General features: G+C 36.0%; 1 protein-coding gene across 1 annotated transcript; it reads left to right on the top strand.

Annotated features, from left to right (window-relative positions):
- Positions 1-19,040, top strand: SRSF12 (serine and arginine rich splicing factor 12). The gene is made up of 5 exons (XM_029943674.1): positions 1-327; positions 8,851-8,955; positions 10,226-10,329; positions 10,727-10,868; positions 16,079-19,040. The coding sequence occupies exons 1-5, from the start codon at positions 308-310 to the stop codon at positions 16,446-16,448; spliced, it is 741 nt and encodes a 246-aa protein (XP_029799534.1). The 5' UTR covers positions 1-307; the 3' UTR covers positions 16,449-19,040.
- The last annotated feature ends 181 nt before the right edge of the window (positions 19,041-19,221 follow it).

Below are 19,221 nucleotides of genomic sequence, written 5' to 3'. Positions count from 1 at the left end.
GTGCTGTCCGCGGAGGCGCCCTTCCCGGGAGCGGTGCGAACCCTTGGGCTACTCCAGGCCGGGGCGGGACTCGCGCCTCCCCTCTCCCGGCCGGCGTTCCGCCCCGGCGCAGCGCACCCCGGGGGCCGGGCCCCGAGCCCGGGAGATCGATGCCCATCCCCTGCTTGAGAACCGCGCAGGCTTCTGCTTTCCCGGTAGCCGAGGTGCCTCCCCGCCCCTGGCCGAGAGTGTTTTCCCTTGGGCCAGTACCTACGATTCGACTCCTTTGTAGCCGTGCCCAGAGAAGGCTGCGCGTCTAGCGTCCTAGATGAAGAGGAATTGGGGATGGTGAGAACGTATCATAAAATAATGCGTACCTTGGGCCTTACTATTTCCGTGCTCTCAGTCTGGTCTACTTACAAGGGATGCTGGTTACATCTTTTACACAATACAAAGGATGGCTTCAGTGAATGAGATTTATGTTTTTCTGTGAAGTTCAGAGTGCAATATAAACCCCATGATAACGGTTTGATTAGACTTCCCTGGTCCAGTGAGATGCTCTCGATCCACACATCCCCCTCCCTGCCTTGAGAATGCTTCCCTACAAGGTTCTTAAGCATAAATATTAAGGAATTCTTCATTATAAAGCACTTTCTCCCTTAACAGGAGCCAGAGGGAATGATAGAGGGTGGGATAGGGGCATATATAGACGTTTCCATTTCACTGGGTTTATTTAATTTACTCGCCACTCAACCTTTTTAGGTACGCAGTATCATCTTTATAATACATAGGGAAAATCTGAAGCTCAGAGTTTTAATGATTAACTGGGGCTTAATGGCGTCAGGTATTTAAATATTGGAGCCCTTGACTCCAGAGTCATCTGGAGTAATCATTGTAATTTACCTTTGAGGAGTAAATGTTAAGTATTTTTTATTTGAACTCTACTATTATGTATGTCACAGCTAAAGTGTGTGGGTTAATATACCTGAGTAACGTCTAAAAGATGCCTGTGTTTATATTTCTTCTCTCAACCCGTTTATCAATACATAGAAAACAAATATTTATAATTTGGGTAGGGTAAAAAGTCCCACAGTTAAAGACCACTTGAATGTTAGTGAGCATCTAGTCTCTCCAGTATGTCTACAAAAATGAGAGAGAGAGAGATTTCCAATTCCAGTGGTCACAGGGCCCAGCCAGGGTAGGATGAATGAGTGAAGTTGGGTTGTAAGGCACTGTAGGATGGTAAAGACGGTAGCAGATAGAAAAGAACACGTGCCATGTCAAGGGGATGGCAATCAGTGCCACAAACTTTAGCTAGTTCCCACATAGACATTTGCACTTGTTGCCATATAGGTCTAATTTCCCAAGGAAATCAGAAACCTGTGTTTGAGTGTGTGTTGTTTCAAATGCTGGCATTTATTAAATTGAATCATAATGAGATTCCCATTTTTGTAGATTTAAAAGCTGTAAAATTTTGGCAGTTTCATGTTTCAGCACACCTTAAAATTTTTTAAAGCGCTGTGATGGCCAAATCAAACACATAACCTGACCCATGATCTCTGATCTAGATAATCCACCATGAGTAATCAAGACTGAAAATTGAGATTTATTGATTTCCTTTTCCAATTTTTTTTTTTACCGCTTTCTAGCACTGCCACTGGGGGCAGTCATCTAGATTTGTATTAATGGAATAATAATCACTGATATTTGTTGAGTATTCACTGTGTGTTAAACACTGTGCTAAACACTTTGCATATACTACCTTACTAAGTTTTCACAATAACCCTGTAATGTATGTTCTTTATTAACCCCATTTCACATTTTAGAAACCGAGGCTTAGAGAAATTAAGTTTCAATTGCCTAGCTGCTGAGTAGTTTTGTGAAGGTAGAATCATTACATGTAAGCTATATTAGAAGCTTTTTTGTACAGGGTGGCATGCAGTGTAAGTTAACTAGCAGTATGGCAACCACACACATTTTAAGTTAGCTTTCACCGTTAGTATGCCTATAAAGAAAATCATTGGGATAAACACTAAATAGGGAATAAAATTACATACACAGTATGATTTCAGTTATTTTAATAAAATGAAGAAAGGAAAAACTATAGAAAATAAGCCTGAAAAAAAGAAAAGAAAAGAAGCCTGGAAAGAAGTCCATTTGAATGATTTTCCTTTTCCTGTTTTCAAATTTTATTTAATAAAATGTTTTATAACAAGGCCAAATTTTATTTAAAACAGTTCTTTGTGCCCCTCCCATGTGCTCCCTCTTACACACACAAAATAAATAATATGAACTTCAAAATATTTTTAAAACAGGGTACCCGGTGGCTCAGTCAGTTGAGCATCCCTCTCTTGACTTCGGCTCAGGTCATGATCTCAAAGTTCAGGCGTTCAAGCCCTACATTGGGCTCTGTAAATTTTTTTTTAAATGCTTCTTTTGCAGTAGCCATTTTAATATGTGCCATAAAGCACAAGACATTAAAAGCTATTATGGCTTAGCTTAAATTTTTTAGGAATGAAATTGAGCATAAGAACTAAAGAAAGACTTAAAAATACATTTTAGGGGTGCCTGGCTGGCTTAATCAGTGGAGCATGCGGCTCTTGATCTCATGGTTATCGGTTCAAATCTCACATTGAGTGTAGAGATTACTTTAAACATTTTAAAAACCTTAAAAAATATTTTTAAATATATTTCATGCTGTTATAATTTGTATTTTTAAAAAAATTTTTTTACATTTATTTATTTTTGAGAGACAGAGTGGGAACGGGAGGAGCAGAGAGAGAGGGACACACAGAATCTGAAGCAGCCTCCAGGCTCTGAGCTGTCTGCACAGAGCTCGATGTAGGGCATAAACCCACGAACCGTGAGATCATGACCTGAGCTGAAGTCAGAGGCTTAACTGACTGAGCCACCCAGGTGCCCCCTGTATTTTTCTTTTCACTAGTGAAACAAGATCTGGATCAGGAAGAATATTAATTTTAATATCTTTGCTTTTTCACTGTGTAGAAGAATAATTATTTTTAATGTCAGATATAGTTTTCTAATGAAACAAAGTAATAGCCAAATCCCAAATATAACATTCTTATTTTGATGCATAACATCATGTTAGCTTGGGGAGCAAACATCAAGTACCTTGTTTGGACATAATTAATAGCATTCTTTGCTTATAGTGTGTTTAAGACTATATTGATATTGATGGTGATACAGAAAAAGCCTTAAACAGAATTCAGCAAGATTCATGAGGAAAAGTGTCAGCAAGCTAGGATGGATGGGAACTTCCCCAGCACAATAAAGGGTACCTCTGAAAAGCCTACAGCTAACAAGATACTTAGTAAAGGCTGAATGCTTTCCCCCTAAGATCAGAACAGGCCAAAGATGCCCACTCTTACAACCTCCACTCATCATTTTGTTGCAGGCCCTAACCAGTGTAACAAGGCAAGAAAAATAAATAAAAGACATAAAAAATTGTAAAGATAGAAGCAAAACATTTCCCTATTCTTAGGTAACATGTTTATGTAAATTTACAGTAAGTAATGAGTTAGTAAGTAGGTTATCAGGATACCAGATAAACTTATGAAAAATCTGTTTCTATATATTAGCAGCAAACCATTGAAAACAATGAAAATTTTAAAACAATTTCACTTGCATTAATATCAAAAAACAGACTCAGAAATAAATTTAACAGAACAACAACAACAAAACATGTAAAAAAAAAAACCTTTACACTAAAAACTACAATATAGTGCCAAGAGAAATTAAAGAAAACAACATAAACTGATATACTATGTTCTTGGATTTGAAGACAAAATACTAAGTAATCAGTTCTCTCCCAAATTGATTATATTATAGATTCAAGGCATTCCTGATCAAAGGCTGTTTAAAAAATAAAAACTGGGGGTACCTGGCTGGCTCAGTTGGAGTGTGCAACTCTTGATCTTGAGGTTGTGAATTTGAGCCCCACATTGGATGTAGAGATTACTACAATAATAGTAATAAACTTAAAAAATACTTGAAAAATTCCTTAAAAAGGAACTGACAAGTTAATTCTAAAATACATTGATATGTAAAGGATCTAGAATAGCCAAAATAATCTAGAAAAAGATCACTGAATGGAAGACTTACCTGACATAAAACCTGCTAAAAACATAGAGTAATCAAGACAATGTGATGTTGGCCTAAGGATAGACAAATAGATGAATAGAACAGAACAGAGAGTCCATAAATAATGCACACTTACATAGTCACCTGATTTTTGACAAAGGTACCATAGCAGTCCACAGTGGATAAAGGAAAATCTTTTCAACAAATGGACAGTTCATTCTCGGGAAAATGAACCACAGCCTCTACTTGACATCATAATTTGAGCTGGATCATCAATTGAAATGGGAAAGATAACAAAATAAAGCTTTTAGAAGAAAGGATAGAAGAATGTCTTTATGACCTGGGGATAAGCAAAAATTTCTTACAGGATAAAAAAAATTCCCATAAAAGAAAAAAGAATATTGAAAAATTAGATTTCTCTAATTTAAAATTAGAATTATTATCCATTAAAAAATGCTGTTAAGAGAGTAAATAGGCAAGCTACAGACTGAGAGAAAATATTCACAAAACATGTACACCAAGCAATACAAAGGACTTCTTTTCAAAATACATAAAGAATTTTTACAACTGAATAATAAAAGAGACAAACATTAAAAATGGGCAAAAAGCATCAACAGACACTTCACAAGGAAAGTTAGTACGTGAAAAAGTGCTTGATATCCTTTGTCATTTGGGAAGTGCAAATTAAAACCACACTGAGAGGGCACCTGGGTGGCTCGGTTGGTTAAGCATCCAACCTTATTTAGGCTCAGATCATGATCTCACTATTTGTGAGCTCAAGCCCTGGGTAGGGATCTGTGCTGACAGTGATCTCATCTGCTTGGGATTCTCTCTCCCTCTCTTTTCTTCCCCTTTCCCTCTCATATGTTCGTGTTCGTTCTCTCTCTCTCTCTCTCTCTCTCTCTCTCTCTCTCTCTCTCTCTCTCTCTCCCCCCCCCCCCTCAAGATATATAAACATTAAGCCAAAGAACAAAAAACCCCACCATAGTGAGATTCCACTTAACTCTTGCTTGAATCGCTAATCTTTAAAAACAAAAAAAACTGACAATAGAAAGTGCTAAGATTGGCACAACTGAAACTCATATGTTGTGGGTGGGAGTATAAAATGGTACAACCATTTTGCAGGCCCGTGTGGTAGTTTCATAAAAATTACATATATACACATCCTCTGTAACCCAGAAATACTGCTGGCAGGCATTAACAGAAAATAATTGACCCATACACATGAAAAGATGTTGCACCTAACTGGTCGTTAGGTAAATTAAGATGAAAACAACAGCAAGATATCCATTTACTTTGTATATTAACTTTATGTCCTTCAGGATGACAAGAATTAAAAATGTTAATGGGGAGGTGGAGCAATGGGAATTTTTATGTATGTTTTGAGGAATATAAACTGATTTGGTCACTTTGGAGAATAAGTAGTGAAGCTGAAGAGAAGCATCTCACCAGCCCACCAATTGCATTGTGATGCGTCCTAGGAATCTGGCCGAGCTCTGCATGGCACTTGTAACATGTGCTGCATTTAAGGGGCCTCTGGGTGGCTCAGTCCGTTATGATCTCACGGTTCATGGGTTCAAGCCCCACACCAGGCTCTGTGCTGACAGATCAGAGCCTGTAGCCTGCTTCAAATTCTGTGTCTCTCTCTTTTCACTCAAAAATAAACATTAAAAAAATTTTTTTTAATAGGCAGCATCTTTTTTTTTTTTTTTACATTTATTTATTATTGAGAGACAGAGGGAGATAGAGCACGAACCGGGTAGGGGCAGAGAGAGAAGGTGACACAGGATCTGAAGCAGGCTCCAGGCTCTGAGCTAGCTGTCAGCACAGAGCCCGACATGGGGCTCAAACCCATGAACCTGAGATCATGACCTGAGCCGAAGTCAGATGCTCAACTGACTGAGCCACTCAGGTGCCCCATAAACAGACAGCATCTTAAATGTTTATCTACAGAAAGATGGATAAGTAAATTGTGATTTACTGATAATATCAATACAGAGTTAAAATGAGTGAACTAGGGCTACATAGAGAAAGGTCACGGGAGGAGAAGGCAAGGAGTAAAATTATATAAATAGTCTGGTACCATTTATATGAAGTTTGATATATGCAAAAATGTAATTATAGATATATTAACTTATAGTAAAAATACAAAGTTATACAGAGCAATGATGAGCACTAATGATTGTCTCTAAGGTAGAATAATATGTCTCATTTCTAAAAAATGCCTAGAAACAAATCTCTTGTTCCTAAAGTTACTGAAAATGATGACAAGTATTGAAATATAATAAATCTTGGGGGATACATGGATGTTTATTGTATTCTCTATTTTCTGAATTTCAAAATAGATGACACCAAAAATACAAAAAAAATAAAATGAGAACAAAACAACAGCTAACAGACGTGGGAGTGGCGACAAACGGGAGCCAGCTCTTTTGAGAAGTTTTGCTCCTTCAGATTCCCGTCACCCTTGGCTTCTGGGATTCCAAGCCCTGTTACTCACATCGCTCCACCCTCCTTTACACCATCTAGCATCCTTTTTCTGTCAGCCACTCACATTTGTTGATAGGATTGCTTGCCTCAGAAAATACTCATTTGAAGTCTAGCTTTGCTGCTGGATAAATGTACCTCTGGGCAAGGTAACTTCTCTCATTCTCAGGCTCCCTGATTATTAAATGGTAGCAATAATACTAAATGGTAACTCAATATTTTGAGTGCCTGCTTTGTGCTAAGCAGCTATGCCAGGTACACTCGTGAAGACACCTGCTGCAAAAGTGATTCTCAACCCTGATTCTCAGAATTGCCTGTTAAACTCTTTAAAAAACTAAGCCTACCTAGGGCCCACCAGGGGAAGTACTAACTGGGTCCGGGGTTGATGTTATCAGGCTGGAGTACCTGTTTCTATAATATGTCCTTCGCAAATGGTTCCAATACTCAGGAATGATTGAGAATCACACTGTTGTCTGTGTTCTGTGGCAGCAGTAATGCTCTCCATCACATGCTTAGAGCCTGACCAGAGTAGGTGCTCAGTAAGTATCTGTTAAATGAATAAATGAAAGAAAAAGACTTTGTCACTATCCTCTAAAGGTAATAGTTTCAGGGAAGGCAGACAAACATTTTATAATAAAGTATTAAATGAAAAAAATACGATAAAGGATATCATGTCAGTTGCATTGTCTGGTGTATAGTGAACATTAGTCATAGCTGAATTCACATCTCTAGCTTTAATCACTGGCTTTCAGTCTTGAAAGGAAGATAAAATTATTTAATCATAATTTTCAGTTGTTTATAGAACTTTTTTTTAATATTGTATTTTTTTTTTGAGTGATCGCTACACTCAACATAGGGCTTGAACTCACAACCCTGAGAACTCACAACCCCGAGTTGCATGCTCTGCCTACTGAGCCAGCCAGGCCCCCTGTTTACAGAGCTCTCATAGATATTCTGCCATCCCCTCAAATCCAGCTTTTCTTTTGCCTCTCTCCTCCCTCGACAATCTAACTTCTCTTTTGCAGCTATCTAATTTTTGTCACTGACACTTTCTTTCATTTGCCCAAGCGAGCACCTTTGCAGTCATCTTTGAGTCTTCTTTCTGTGTAATATGTTTTGAAGTACTCCTGTTTCTTCTGGGCCATGTTTTGTGCTCATAGCTTGATGCTGAATCTCTTAAGATCTCCATGAGGCAGTATGGTGCAGTGATTAAGAACACAGACTAGTATCAGGTTGTGGAAGCTTGATTCTAGTTCTGTCATTTGCTGGCTTGTTGACCTTAGGTGAATTCATCTGTCTGTGCCCTCACTTTTAAACAACCATAAAGTGGGGTGCCTGGGTGGCTCAGTTGGTTAAGCGGCCGACTTCAGCTCAGGTCATGATCTCACAGTTTGTCGGTTCGAGCCCTGCGTCAGGCTCTGTGCTTACAGTTCAGAGCCTGGAGCCTGCTTCCCATTCTGTGTCTCCCTCTCTCTCTGACCCTCCCCCGCTCACACTCTGTGTGTGTCTCTCAAAAATAAACAAACATTAAACATTTTAAAAAACCATAAAGTTGTTAGAATTAAGGTGAACAGTAGCTGGATTATAAATGCAATATAGTTGTCAGCTTTAAATGCTAAGTATTTTGTCTCTTCAGTTAAGTTGTTGCTCCATGAAGATGAATAAGCTAAATATTTTTTGGTGTCCCCTCTTTAGTACCTATCACAGTAGAAGGCATGTGGGAGGCTTAAAAATACTTGTAAATTTAAGATTATGGTAGTTATTTTGCTTTATGTTAATAGTAAAACATTTTTCTTTAAAGCTTGAGAAATAATTTTAGGACTTCTTTAGCATCTAATCCTTGCCATCTGAAAATAAAATTAACATAAACATGAAATTATAGTGAAGCAAATGAATGTGTTCTTAGTGAAATAGTTAACGGAACTCTTTATATTGACAATTGAAATATCTTTTAATAAGTGTAACTTTCAATGATGGATAATAATTTTCCTGGGTCATTTTTTCCCCAATCTGATAAACATAACAGCCACCTGGAGTGCTTATAAAAATACAGATTTCCAGCCCCCTAATGCAGATCTTTTAAATCAGAATCTCTACAAGTGAGGCCTGAGGATTTGCTTGCTTTTTTCCTCCTTTCTAAACCCTGGGTGATTGTTGTGACAAATTTAGATAATACTAGTCTAGATAATACTTTCTTTTGAAGGTTACAAACTGGATTTCTGTAGGCAAAATATTTTAATCCAGCTATTCATGTTTCTTTGCCTTATTTCTAAAATACTTCAGGCCTGAGGACTTGCGCCGTGAATTTGGTCGATATGGCCCTATAGTAGACGTTTACATTCCACTTGACTTCTACACCCGCCGCCCAAGAGGATTTGCTTATGTTCAATATCCTTTGTTTTACTGTGTGCATGTGAATATACTGTGTATCTTTGCAGATATGCATGTGTATTCAGGAGAATATGTTATGAGATTAATATTGCCTAATTAAATGTGTTTATTTCTCTGTCTCAGAAAATCTAAAGCAGTCCACAGTAGCTGGCAAGCACCCCCCAGTTTGAACCAACCTGTTAGCTAGAATCCAAGCATAAACCAAGCAGGCGAGAAAAAAGGCACCTAAAGTTCAAGCATCAAGGAGTAAAGAGGGAGGGTGGACACAGATATAAAGACCTGGAAGAGGGGAAGTCTTTATCAAGCAAAAGACAAAGCCAACACCAGGTTGAGACTTCGGCTTTCCCACATTTATTCAGAGTTCCAGAGTCAAAGCCAAGTCTGATTTTGTTGGTTCTGCGTCTCTTATAAAGTCCATCTTGCAAGCCTTAAAGAGTAAAGGTCAAGGTTCAAGATCAAGTGACATTGAGGTAATTGCGAAAGTCTCATTTTGTATTGCATTTCTTGAACTTTTTCTGTTTTCTATTTTTAAAAAATTAAACTAGTGAACAATCTCCTGAAAAACCGCTAGTCATTTTCTATAGTTTGTTTCCATTTTAGTTAGGTTTTAATATATAATTTATGTAGATAAGGAAGTTTAGTGGGGTATTACAAACCAATATATGTAATTCCAGATGTTCACCGATTGCTTTTGTGTTTCTTTTATAATTATATCCCAAGTAATAAAAACATAAAAAGTATTGTAAATTAAAGGTGTAATGTTTTAGGTTACATGTATCTTTACAGTTTTGTTTATAATAAGTAATTTTTCCTAAATGTCATAATCAAAAAGACTTTTAGTGAAAATTAATTGTAATTTTAGGATAAAGACTTCTGTATGCTGAAAAACATAATGAATCTTTTACATGAAAGAAGCGAGTGAGCCCTAAACAATTTTTTTTAATCCTAGCCAATGTTGGACTTCTTTTTTCCTCATACCATGTTCTTTCACATTATAAGTACATACTGCAGCTACACAAATGTGTGTATTAGAAGGATAGTTACACACTTTTTTTTGTTCTTTTAGATAGATTCTTCTAAATCATAAGGGGGCATTTGTTTTCATAATAAAAGTGAATTTTTTTCTGATTATGTATATATAGGAGATGTGAGCTTAATAACTTGGAGGTTTTTTCCCTACTAATTTCATATTACATGTAAATAATTCTTTAAAATTAATATTTTTACTTGATATCTGACGTTCAGAGTATCCTTAACAGCTAGGCATATTTGAAGATGTTCGCGATGCTGAAGATGCTCTTTATAACCTCAATAGAAAGTGGGTATGTGGCCGTCAGATTGAAATACAGTTTGCACAAGGTGATCGAAAAAGTAAGTGTGACTAAACATTAGATCTTATTTATTCAGCAGAATGAGTTTTAGCTCTGACAGATTTTTTTTTTATTTCAATGATTTTTTTTTTAATGTTTAAATGTTTTATTTATTTTTGATACAGAGAGAGACAGAGCATGAGAGGGGGAGGGGCAGAGAGAGAAGGAGACACAGAATCTGAAGCAGGCTCCAGGCTCTGAGCTAGCTGTCAGCACAGAGCCTGATGCGGGGCTCGAACCCACAAACGTGAGATCTGACTTGAGCTGAAGCCGGAGGCTTAACTGACTGAGCCACCCAGGCGCCCCAGATTTTTTTTATTTCAAATTCTTTCAGAAAATAATACTACTTGAGTAGCTGTTACTGAGGTTTTCAGGTAATAAATTATTTCCTATTCTAGCACCAGGCCAAATGAAATCAAAAGAACGTCACCCTTGTTCTCCAAGTGATCATAGGCGATCAAGAAGCCCCAGCCAGAGGAGAACTCGAAGTAGAAGTTCTTCATGGGGAAGAAATAGGAGACGATCTGATAGCCTTAAAGAGTGAGTACAAAATGCAAGAAGATTAAAAACTTAATTTTCTACTTTTTCTGGAAAACATTTAAAGAGTTTTCAAAAACAAGCCTCAGAATCATTTTGTTTAATATACATAAAGATCAACTTAAAAAAAAAAAAGACATGCTCCTCTCTGTTTGAAGTGTATTGTTATTTAACTTGGGTTTATTGGATACCTTCCAGTGTTTTTATTTCATGACAGACTTAATTTTAACCTTTTTTAATAGAAAAGTAATATGTACTGAATTAAAAATAAAAATTTTTAAATGTATACTTGACAAATAAAATGGAATTAAAAAAACAAAGTTTTCCTAACTGAACACAATAATTAAGAATTAAGTTCTGATGATTAAAAACTCATAAGAAATATAATCACTTATGAAAGGAGGTCGAATTTAAAATTAAAATAAATCAGTATATTTATAAAAGGTAAATTATTTTCAAAAATAAATTAAAAGTATGGTTTCTATTATAAGAAGATGTGAAAATAAGTTTTTTCAGAAAAAGATATTTGTAGGTTATTTTGCTAGCTGGGACTTTGTTTCTGTTAGAACAATAGTAAATCACAATGAAAATTAATTATTTAGTGAAGCTATTTAAATAACTGAAATTGTATTAGCATTTTTAAGTTCTTAAATAATTGTATTTATCTTAAGTTTTAATGCTGTGATTTTTTCATAGGCATGTAGAATTTTACGGTAAATTTTCTTGAAGAATGATCAGCATTGGGGTTCAGTGAATAGAGCATGCAACTCTTGCTCTTGATCTTGGGGTCATGAGTTCGAGCCCCACGTCCAGCTCTATGCTGATAGCTCAGAGCCTGGCGCCTACTTCACATTCTCTCTCTCCCTCTCTCTCTCTCTCTCTCCCTCCCTCCCTCCCTCTCCACTGCTCATCCTTGTCTCTCTCAAAGATAGACAAACATTAAAAAAAATTTTTTTTAATGATCTGTATTTACACCAATATCCTTTCTCTGTGAAATAAGAGCACCCCTGGGCCGCATGCAGTCCACCTAAGCTCTGTACAGGCCCGCGTAACTTCAGAGATTACCAGGGCTGCTCACTTTGACTCTGGTCCCTCCGTTCCTCAACTCCAAGAGCCTAGCCAAGAAAAAGCCCAGTGTATGGTTTATGTGCCAGAGCTAGAGTTAGTCTTTGCCCTAGGTGTCTAGATTTAAAAACAAAGACTGTGGAGTGACCTGGCTCCAGTCCCTCCAGCCAAGTGGAAGTCAAAGATAGGAAATAAGAACTACATATACATTCTATGATGTTTAATATCCAGGAATCCTGATTGCTAGAAAATACGGCCCTGTCAGAGCTCTAGAATCTTAGTACCAGTTCAGTACCTCTCCTTGGGTGTGAACAAATACTTTGATTTGGCCCATCCTTAGGGAAGCATGAAGTAGGGAGGAAGCCCTAAGCACCTTTTATAATCCAGGAGAACCCAGTCAGGATTGCGCCATTACCAAGATTGGTGAAGAAATATTTAGAAACAATCTTATCAGGAACTTGATCCTTTTTCTCATATTTTCTCTGATAGTATAAGAATATAAACTTCCTTTGCATCTATGGAGAACAGTCAAGTTTGTTCACAGCTAAGGAAAAGCCATTTTCCCATCGATTATTTGAGATTTAGACTCTGATATATAGTTGCTATACTTAAATACAAAATTATATTTATAGAACTTAAAACATAGTGAAAGCAAATCAAGATTTGAAAAATTTTTTACATGCCTTGTATGTAGGAAAACCACACTGATAACAGTGGTACTGCTGCTGACCTCACAGAGGATATAAGGGACTAATGTTCCAACAGTTTACATTACTATGAATTTTATATCTATATACATATAGGCCATATCTATATGTATATATAACTATACATATTTAGAAACTGTACATATATATTTTAGCATAAGTTTAGAGTGATGTGGATGATAAAATGAATAATTTATATATCCTTGGGCCCTTGTGAAAAAGACTTAAGTTTATGAAAGAAAAAAGAAAATTGCCCATTTGTTTGATTAGGAATGTCAGTTGTTTCCCAAATGTATTAGAGCCATAGTTTCCCAGTTTTTCTCCTGATTGTTCTAAAAAAGGTGAATGTTCACATCATTTTATGCCTTCTAGTGAAAGTAAAGTATAACACTTAGCTGGACAAAATTTTAAAATGTCTATCAGGGTGGCTGGGTGGTTCAGTCATTTGAGCGTCTGACTTCGGCTCAGGTTATGATCTCGTGGTTCGTGGGTTTGAGCCCCACATTGGACTCACTGCTGTCAGTACAGAGCCTGCTTCAGATCCTCTGTCCCATTCTCTCTCTGCCCCTTCCCTGCTTGTGCGTTCACGCTCAAAAATAAATAAGACATTAAAAAAAAAAGGTTTTAATTTTTTGAAAAAATGTCCATCGATTATCCCAAATCATCATGGAGTATCAGGAATAGGAAAAAGCACATCTTGTAAGACAGTGCTATTTTGCTTTGTACTCATCATCAGATCACTGCTTAACTTCTCTGACCTCAGTCTTTTTCATTTGTGTAATTAAAGAGAATGCATATCTTACCTAGCTCTCATGATATTCATAAGGATCAGATTTTTTGTGTGCGTATGTGCTTGGGTGTGAATGAATCAGTATATGTATAAACCTAACGTATACTGTAAGTAAATAGAGTGTAAGTTGTATTATCATAGACTAAAAAGAGGTCTCTATTTTGTCTTTAGTGAATATGGATTAAAAAAACACACCAGTGGGACACCTGGGTGGCTCAGTTTGTTGAGTCTTTTACTCTTGATTTCAGCTCAGGTCTTGATCTCATGATTTGTAAGTTGGAGCCCCCCATTGGGCCCTGCGGTCTCAGCACAGAACATGCTTTGGAGCCTCTGTCTCCCTCTCTCTGCCCTTCCCTCACTCATACTCTCTCAAAAATAAGTAAACATTTTTAAAAAATTACTGTATTGTTTCTTGATATTATAGTCAGCTGTCAATCTTAATGTTGCTCCTTTAAAGGTAATGTGTCTTATTCTTCAGGGTTTATTGAGCTGCTTGAAATTGTGAGTTAATGCCTTTCTTTCATTAGTTTGGGAAAATTCTAGGCTATTATTTCTTCAAATATTGCTTCTGCCTTATTCAGTTTTTCTTTTTGGCCGTGTGACTGTGCAGTACATATCTCTTAGGCTTTGAGCTGGATTTCTTTAAATTCCTTTTTTCTCATTGTGTTTCAGTATATATGTTTTTCTAATTATCTTTTATAGTTCAATTCACTTTTTCTTCTATGTCTAGATTGTTGTTAAATTGATCTAATGACTTTTACATTTCAGATATATATTTTCAGTTCTAAAATTTCCACTTGTTTCTATAGATTACAGTAATCTGTTGAACGTCTCCATTTTTTAATCTGTTTTGCCTCTTTTCTTATTTTCTTGAACACATTAGTCATAGTAATTTTTCAAAATTCCCGTCTGAATAATGCCAATACCCAAATTACTTTGGGTCTGGGGTTTTTTTGTTTGCGTGTGTGTCTTTTCTTTCCTTAGCTTTTAATCATTTTTATCTATTTTTGACATATCTCATGGAATTCTTTATTGGATGTTGGACATTGTCGATGAAATCTTGCAGTACCTTGGATGATATCCTCCAAAGAAAGTTTTCTTCTAGCAGGTGGAGTATTGGCAGGTCACCTTGATCCTTTCAAGGCTTGGTTTGAGGCATTGTTAAGGCTGATCTATTTTAGCTTTACACTTATTTTTAGGGCATGGCTCTTACCTGTAGGATATGACCCTTCTTGGTTCTTAATTGAAAGCCTGGGTTGTCATTCAAGGCTCTTTGACCTTTGGGGGCTTGAATGCCAGCCTCTCTCCCCAGTACCGTGTTTCTGATAGAATTTCATCTTTAATTCTCAAATCTTCCAAGTGCAATTTTTGCTGACTTCCTTTTTTTTTTAATGTTTTTTTTATTTTTGAGAGAGAGAGATGCGGCCTGAGCAGGGGAGGGTCAGAGAGAGAGGGAGACACAGCATCCTAAGACAGGCTCCAGGCTCTGAGCTAGATATCAACACCCGACGCAGGGCTCAAACCCACAAACCGTGAGATCATCACCTGAGCCAAAGCCGGACGCTCAACCGACTGAGCCACCCAGGCACCCGATATTTTTGCTGACTTCTTGGAGTCTCATTCTCCATGTGCACAGCTTAAAAGATGGCCAGTGACTTGAAGAGAATTTGTAGGCAAATTTTAGGAGATTTTTTTTTTTTATCTGCCATTTTCTCATCTTGGAGATTTTGCCTCTTTAGTCCCAACCATTTTGGTAGCCCCGAATCCCAGCTTGTCTCTATGGTTAGTCAAAAAGCCATTTTCTGGTTGGGTTCAATTCTACCGTGCCAACATTTGGAACATGGTCTTCGTAAAAGAGCCATGGTTTTAACCCCTCAAGTTCTGCAAGGGTTAGTTGGTTATTCTCTAATACCTTTAAATAGCTGTTTTATAAATGTTGTTTAGCTTCTTTATATAGCTGTTTTCCCTGGGAAGATTAGTCTAATACAAGTTGCTCTATCATGGCAGAATCAAAAGTCCTACATTTGGTTTTTGTTTTTTTGTTTTTGTTTTTAATTTTTGTAATGTTTATTTTTTGATAGAACATGAGCAAGGGAGGAGCAGAGAGAGAGGGAGACACAGAATCCCAAGCAGGCTCCAGGCTCTGAGCTGTCAGCACAGAGCCTGATGCGGGGCTCGAACCCACAGACTGTTGAGATCATGACCTGAGCCAAAGTCGGACACTTAACCAACTGAGCCACCTAGGCGCCCCTGGTTTTTGTTTTTATAAGCATTATTTGATAAACTTAAAATAATTACATTCTTTTTTTTCTTTATCTTTTTTTCCCTTCAGATTTTCATACCTCTTAGGAGTTGTATAACCCAGATTTATTATGCAGGGAATTTTTCAGAACTGACCTGAATCATAAGATAAATCTAGCAAAGTAAAATAAAATCCTTTGGGCTTAGATTCTGGGATAACAAATATTATAAACTTGGTACTTACATTTGAACTAAAAGCATGCATAATAAAATTAAAATTGTTTCTTTTAGTTTATCCAGTAAAATCATAACTAATATTATGTAAGATATATAAGCTCCTAAAGTTTCTGTTTCTAAACTTATTAAATGTTTTGTGTGAAGTATGTACTCAACATTATGGATGTTTGCAGGTCTCGACACAGGCGATTTTCTTATAGCCAATCTAAGTCTCGCTCCAAATCACTACCAAGGCGGTCTACCTCAGCAAGGCAGTCAAGAACTCCAAGAAGGAATTCTGGTTCTAGAGGACGGTCAAGGTCCAAGTCATTACCAAAAAGATCCAAGTCAATAGGAAAATCACAATCAAGTTCACCTCAAAAGCAGACTAGCTCAGGAACCAAATCAAGATCACATGGAAGACATTCTGACTCCATAGCAAGATCCCCTTGTAAATCTCCCAAGGGTTATACCAATTCTGAAGCTAAAGCACAAACAGCAAAACACTCTCATTTTCGATCACATTCCAGATCTCGGAGTTATCATCATAAAAACAGCTGGTGAAGAGCGCAGAAGAGTGCTACATAGTCTTAATATAAGTCATTAAACCTCTCATTATGTTAAATAAAAATTCTTCAAGGCTTATAGAAAATGTGAGTTACTTTGGGCATGTGCAACAAATAAAATCTAGCTTTGGGTTAATAAAGATTTAGTCTCAATTTAAAGGGCCCATACCACAAATTATGATGTGTCTGATGTCACCATTTTATGGACCATTTTTTGTTTACATTGTGGCAAAGGGATACTTTTCAAAAGAAATTGGTAAAATGGAACTAATATAGAAGAAGCTACTCAGAAATTCTAAGTATTAGTAATATTGATATGTTTTACAAAAAGATTTTTTACTTTGAGCACTTTTACTTTCATGTAAAAAATAATTATAACTGTGTGATTGCATAGGGAAGACTTAAACCATTTGACACCTTTTGTCTCTGTTGTATCTTCTCTTTAAACTTGGGCCAATTCCTAGTGGACATTAGTTCATATTACAAAATTCTGACATTTCTAAAAGAAGAATTTATATAGAGATCAAGAATTCAAAAGATACATTCTCTCCTGAGCTCAAAAAAGCTTTAATTTTACTGTGTGGAACAGTATAACGCTGACATTAAATTGCCTCCTGTACCATGTTCATTCACTTCAGAAATAACAAAACATATAAAAAATACTGAATTTTGAATGGTTGGAGACTACTCTAAAAATTGTATACAGCATTCATAATCCAAAAATACTCATATTAAGCCTTATACATTTGAAGAGTAGTGGTACATTTTGTATAAAAATCATATTTTATAACATTTCTACATGCCTACTTTTCATCTACTAAATTCTTTCTTCTTAGAGCTCTAGCTCAAGATTAAATTGTATAGAATAAGTCCTATTATTTTTGAAAGTGTTTAGTAACTTGTAGTAAGGAATTCAAGACTGCATCCTCTATAAGCTTTGTGGTATTCAGATTTACTTTACACTGCCCTTCATTTTTATAAACCAAATAACTTTATTGATATTGCTTTTGTAGTTGTTAAAACTGAGGATTTCTTTAAAAATGTGTTTGTAGTTTACGTTTTTCAGAGGGTTTGGTAGTATTTGTGATAAAATGGTTTTGCATATGATTATTATAGGGGATATATTTATAGAGTTCTACTTGTGTACTTTGTTGAATTACATTGAAAATTAAAAGTTCTCAGTCCATACAGTTAATATTTGTATCTAGAGTGCGTAAGAAAAATCTGTCTTATATTTTTGGCATATAGAAGCCAATGTTGCTTCTATTTTTTTTTAATACAAATTCCATTTTTCTTTGCATTTTAGACCCTGTGTAAGAAACAACTTTACAAAATAATATGCTGGTAATATTTGGACAAATACCATAAATTCATATACTGTACAGTACTTTCTGAATACATTTTCTCTAATCATAGCAAAATTTGTTTCTCTTTGAAGTGTTCAGTGTTCTCTTTGAACACTCTTTGAAGTGTTCAGCTGTAATGAAATTTCGTTATAAAATTACATGGCACTGTTGAAAATCTAAAAGATAGTCCAAAGAAAGAAATATGAATAGTAATGTTTTATATTTTCTAAATAAATGTTTGGGTTTATCCACACATATATGCAGCCATTCAAAATGCTAAGTAGGAATTGATTATAATGTCTTTACTTTTCATTTAATTATATCTTAGTAAAAACTTAATACAGCAGTGTTTCTTTTTTCTTGTTTTTATTTTTTAATATGGCAGTGTTTCTGAACATGCTTATCCTTTATTTACCTCTGATTTGGTTTTCCATTGTAATCTTTAGGCTTCTTAGGAGGATACTATTTGATTTGATGGAGAAACTGGAATAATAGTTCAGACATTTTTGAGTATTGACTTGGCACTGCTTTATAATTTTTACATTATTCATTCATCACAACATCTGTATGAGATAAATACCACTGCAGATAAAGAAAGTGAGATGCAGAGAGGTTCTGTGGTACACACTAGGTCACTTAGCTGTTAGACTTTGGAGTTGTGGGTGGCTGGACTCCAAAATGCCTCTCCCTGTTAGGCTTTTGGAAAGAAGTCTTTGACAGATAATATACTAAATTAAGATAAGGTTTAGGGGAAAAGGAGAAAATAGATTTAGGAAAATAAATGATTATAAGTGAAAATTGGTTCTGTATCTTAGTGGAAATTGACACTTGTGCTAGTTCCTTGACAAATTGTCTTCTGGGTATATCTGTTCTAGGACTCACTTTTGTTACACAGTTGTTTCTTGGACCATTTAAGAGAGAATACTTAGGGGTAAGATTGTTAATAAAGCAAATGTTTTACACATCTGTGATCATTTCCTTTAAGGATAATATATTTACTCAGGTACTTCTCAAATTTAGTGTAGGAGCATTACCTATCTACATTTGTTCAGGATCAGAGGATATTAATGTCAAAAATTAAATGGCCACTACAACTGCTTGTTTTCTTTCTCCTCATGAATAATAATTTCCATATAGCAACTGATATCTTGCAGCTGCAAACAGAATTTTTATTTGGAGGCTAGGATTTAATCTTTTGTCACTAGGCTAACTTATTTTTAAATAAAAACTAATTTCAAGACTTTATATATTATTTGTAATGTTTACTTGAGATACAACTGTTCCAAGACATACCATTATATTACAGATAGGATGTCTGCCTTTATTCTCATCCCTTTGCAAAAGGCAAACATAGTAAAAATTTAAAGGAAGAAGTATTTAGGAATACTTTTACAATTCCTCTAAACTATATTAAAATTGTATTTT

The sequence above is a fragment of the Suricata suricatta genome, chromosome 7 (assembly GCF_006229205.1).
Source record: "Suricata suricatta isolate VVHF042 chromosome 7, meerkat_22Aug2017_6uvM2_HiC, whole genome shotgun sequence".
In the NCBI taxonomy this organism is placed as follows: Eukaryota; Metazoa; Chordata; class Mammalia; order Carnivora; family Herpestidae; genus Suricata; species Suricata suricatta.
This window is presented reverse-complemented; position numbering and strand designations above follow the sequence as displayed.

What these genes read in the sequence shown, in the direction of transcription:
- SRSF12 (XM_029943674.1), top strand. Translation starts at nt 308, where the DNA reads ATGAAGAGGAATTGGGGATG. An exon ending in ATGAAGAGGAATTGGGGATG is followed by an intron (nt 328 to 8,850) that starts GTGAGAACGTAT and finishes AAAATACTTCAG; the next exon opens with GCCTGAGGACTTGCGCCGTG. An exon ending in TGCACAAGGTGATCGAAAAA is followed by an intron (nt 10,330 to 10,726) that starts GTAAGTGTGACT and finishes TTCCTATTCTAG; the next exon opens with CACCAGGCCAAATGAAATCA.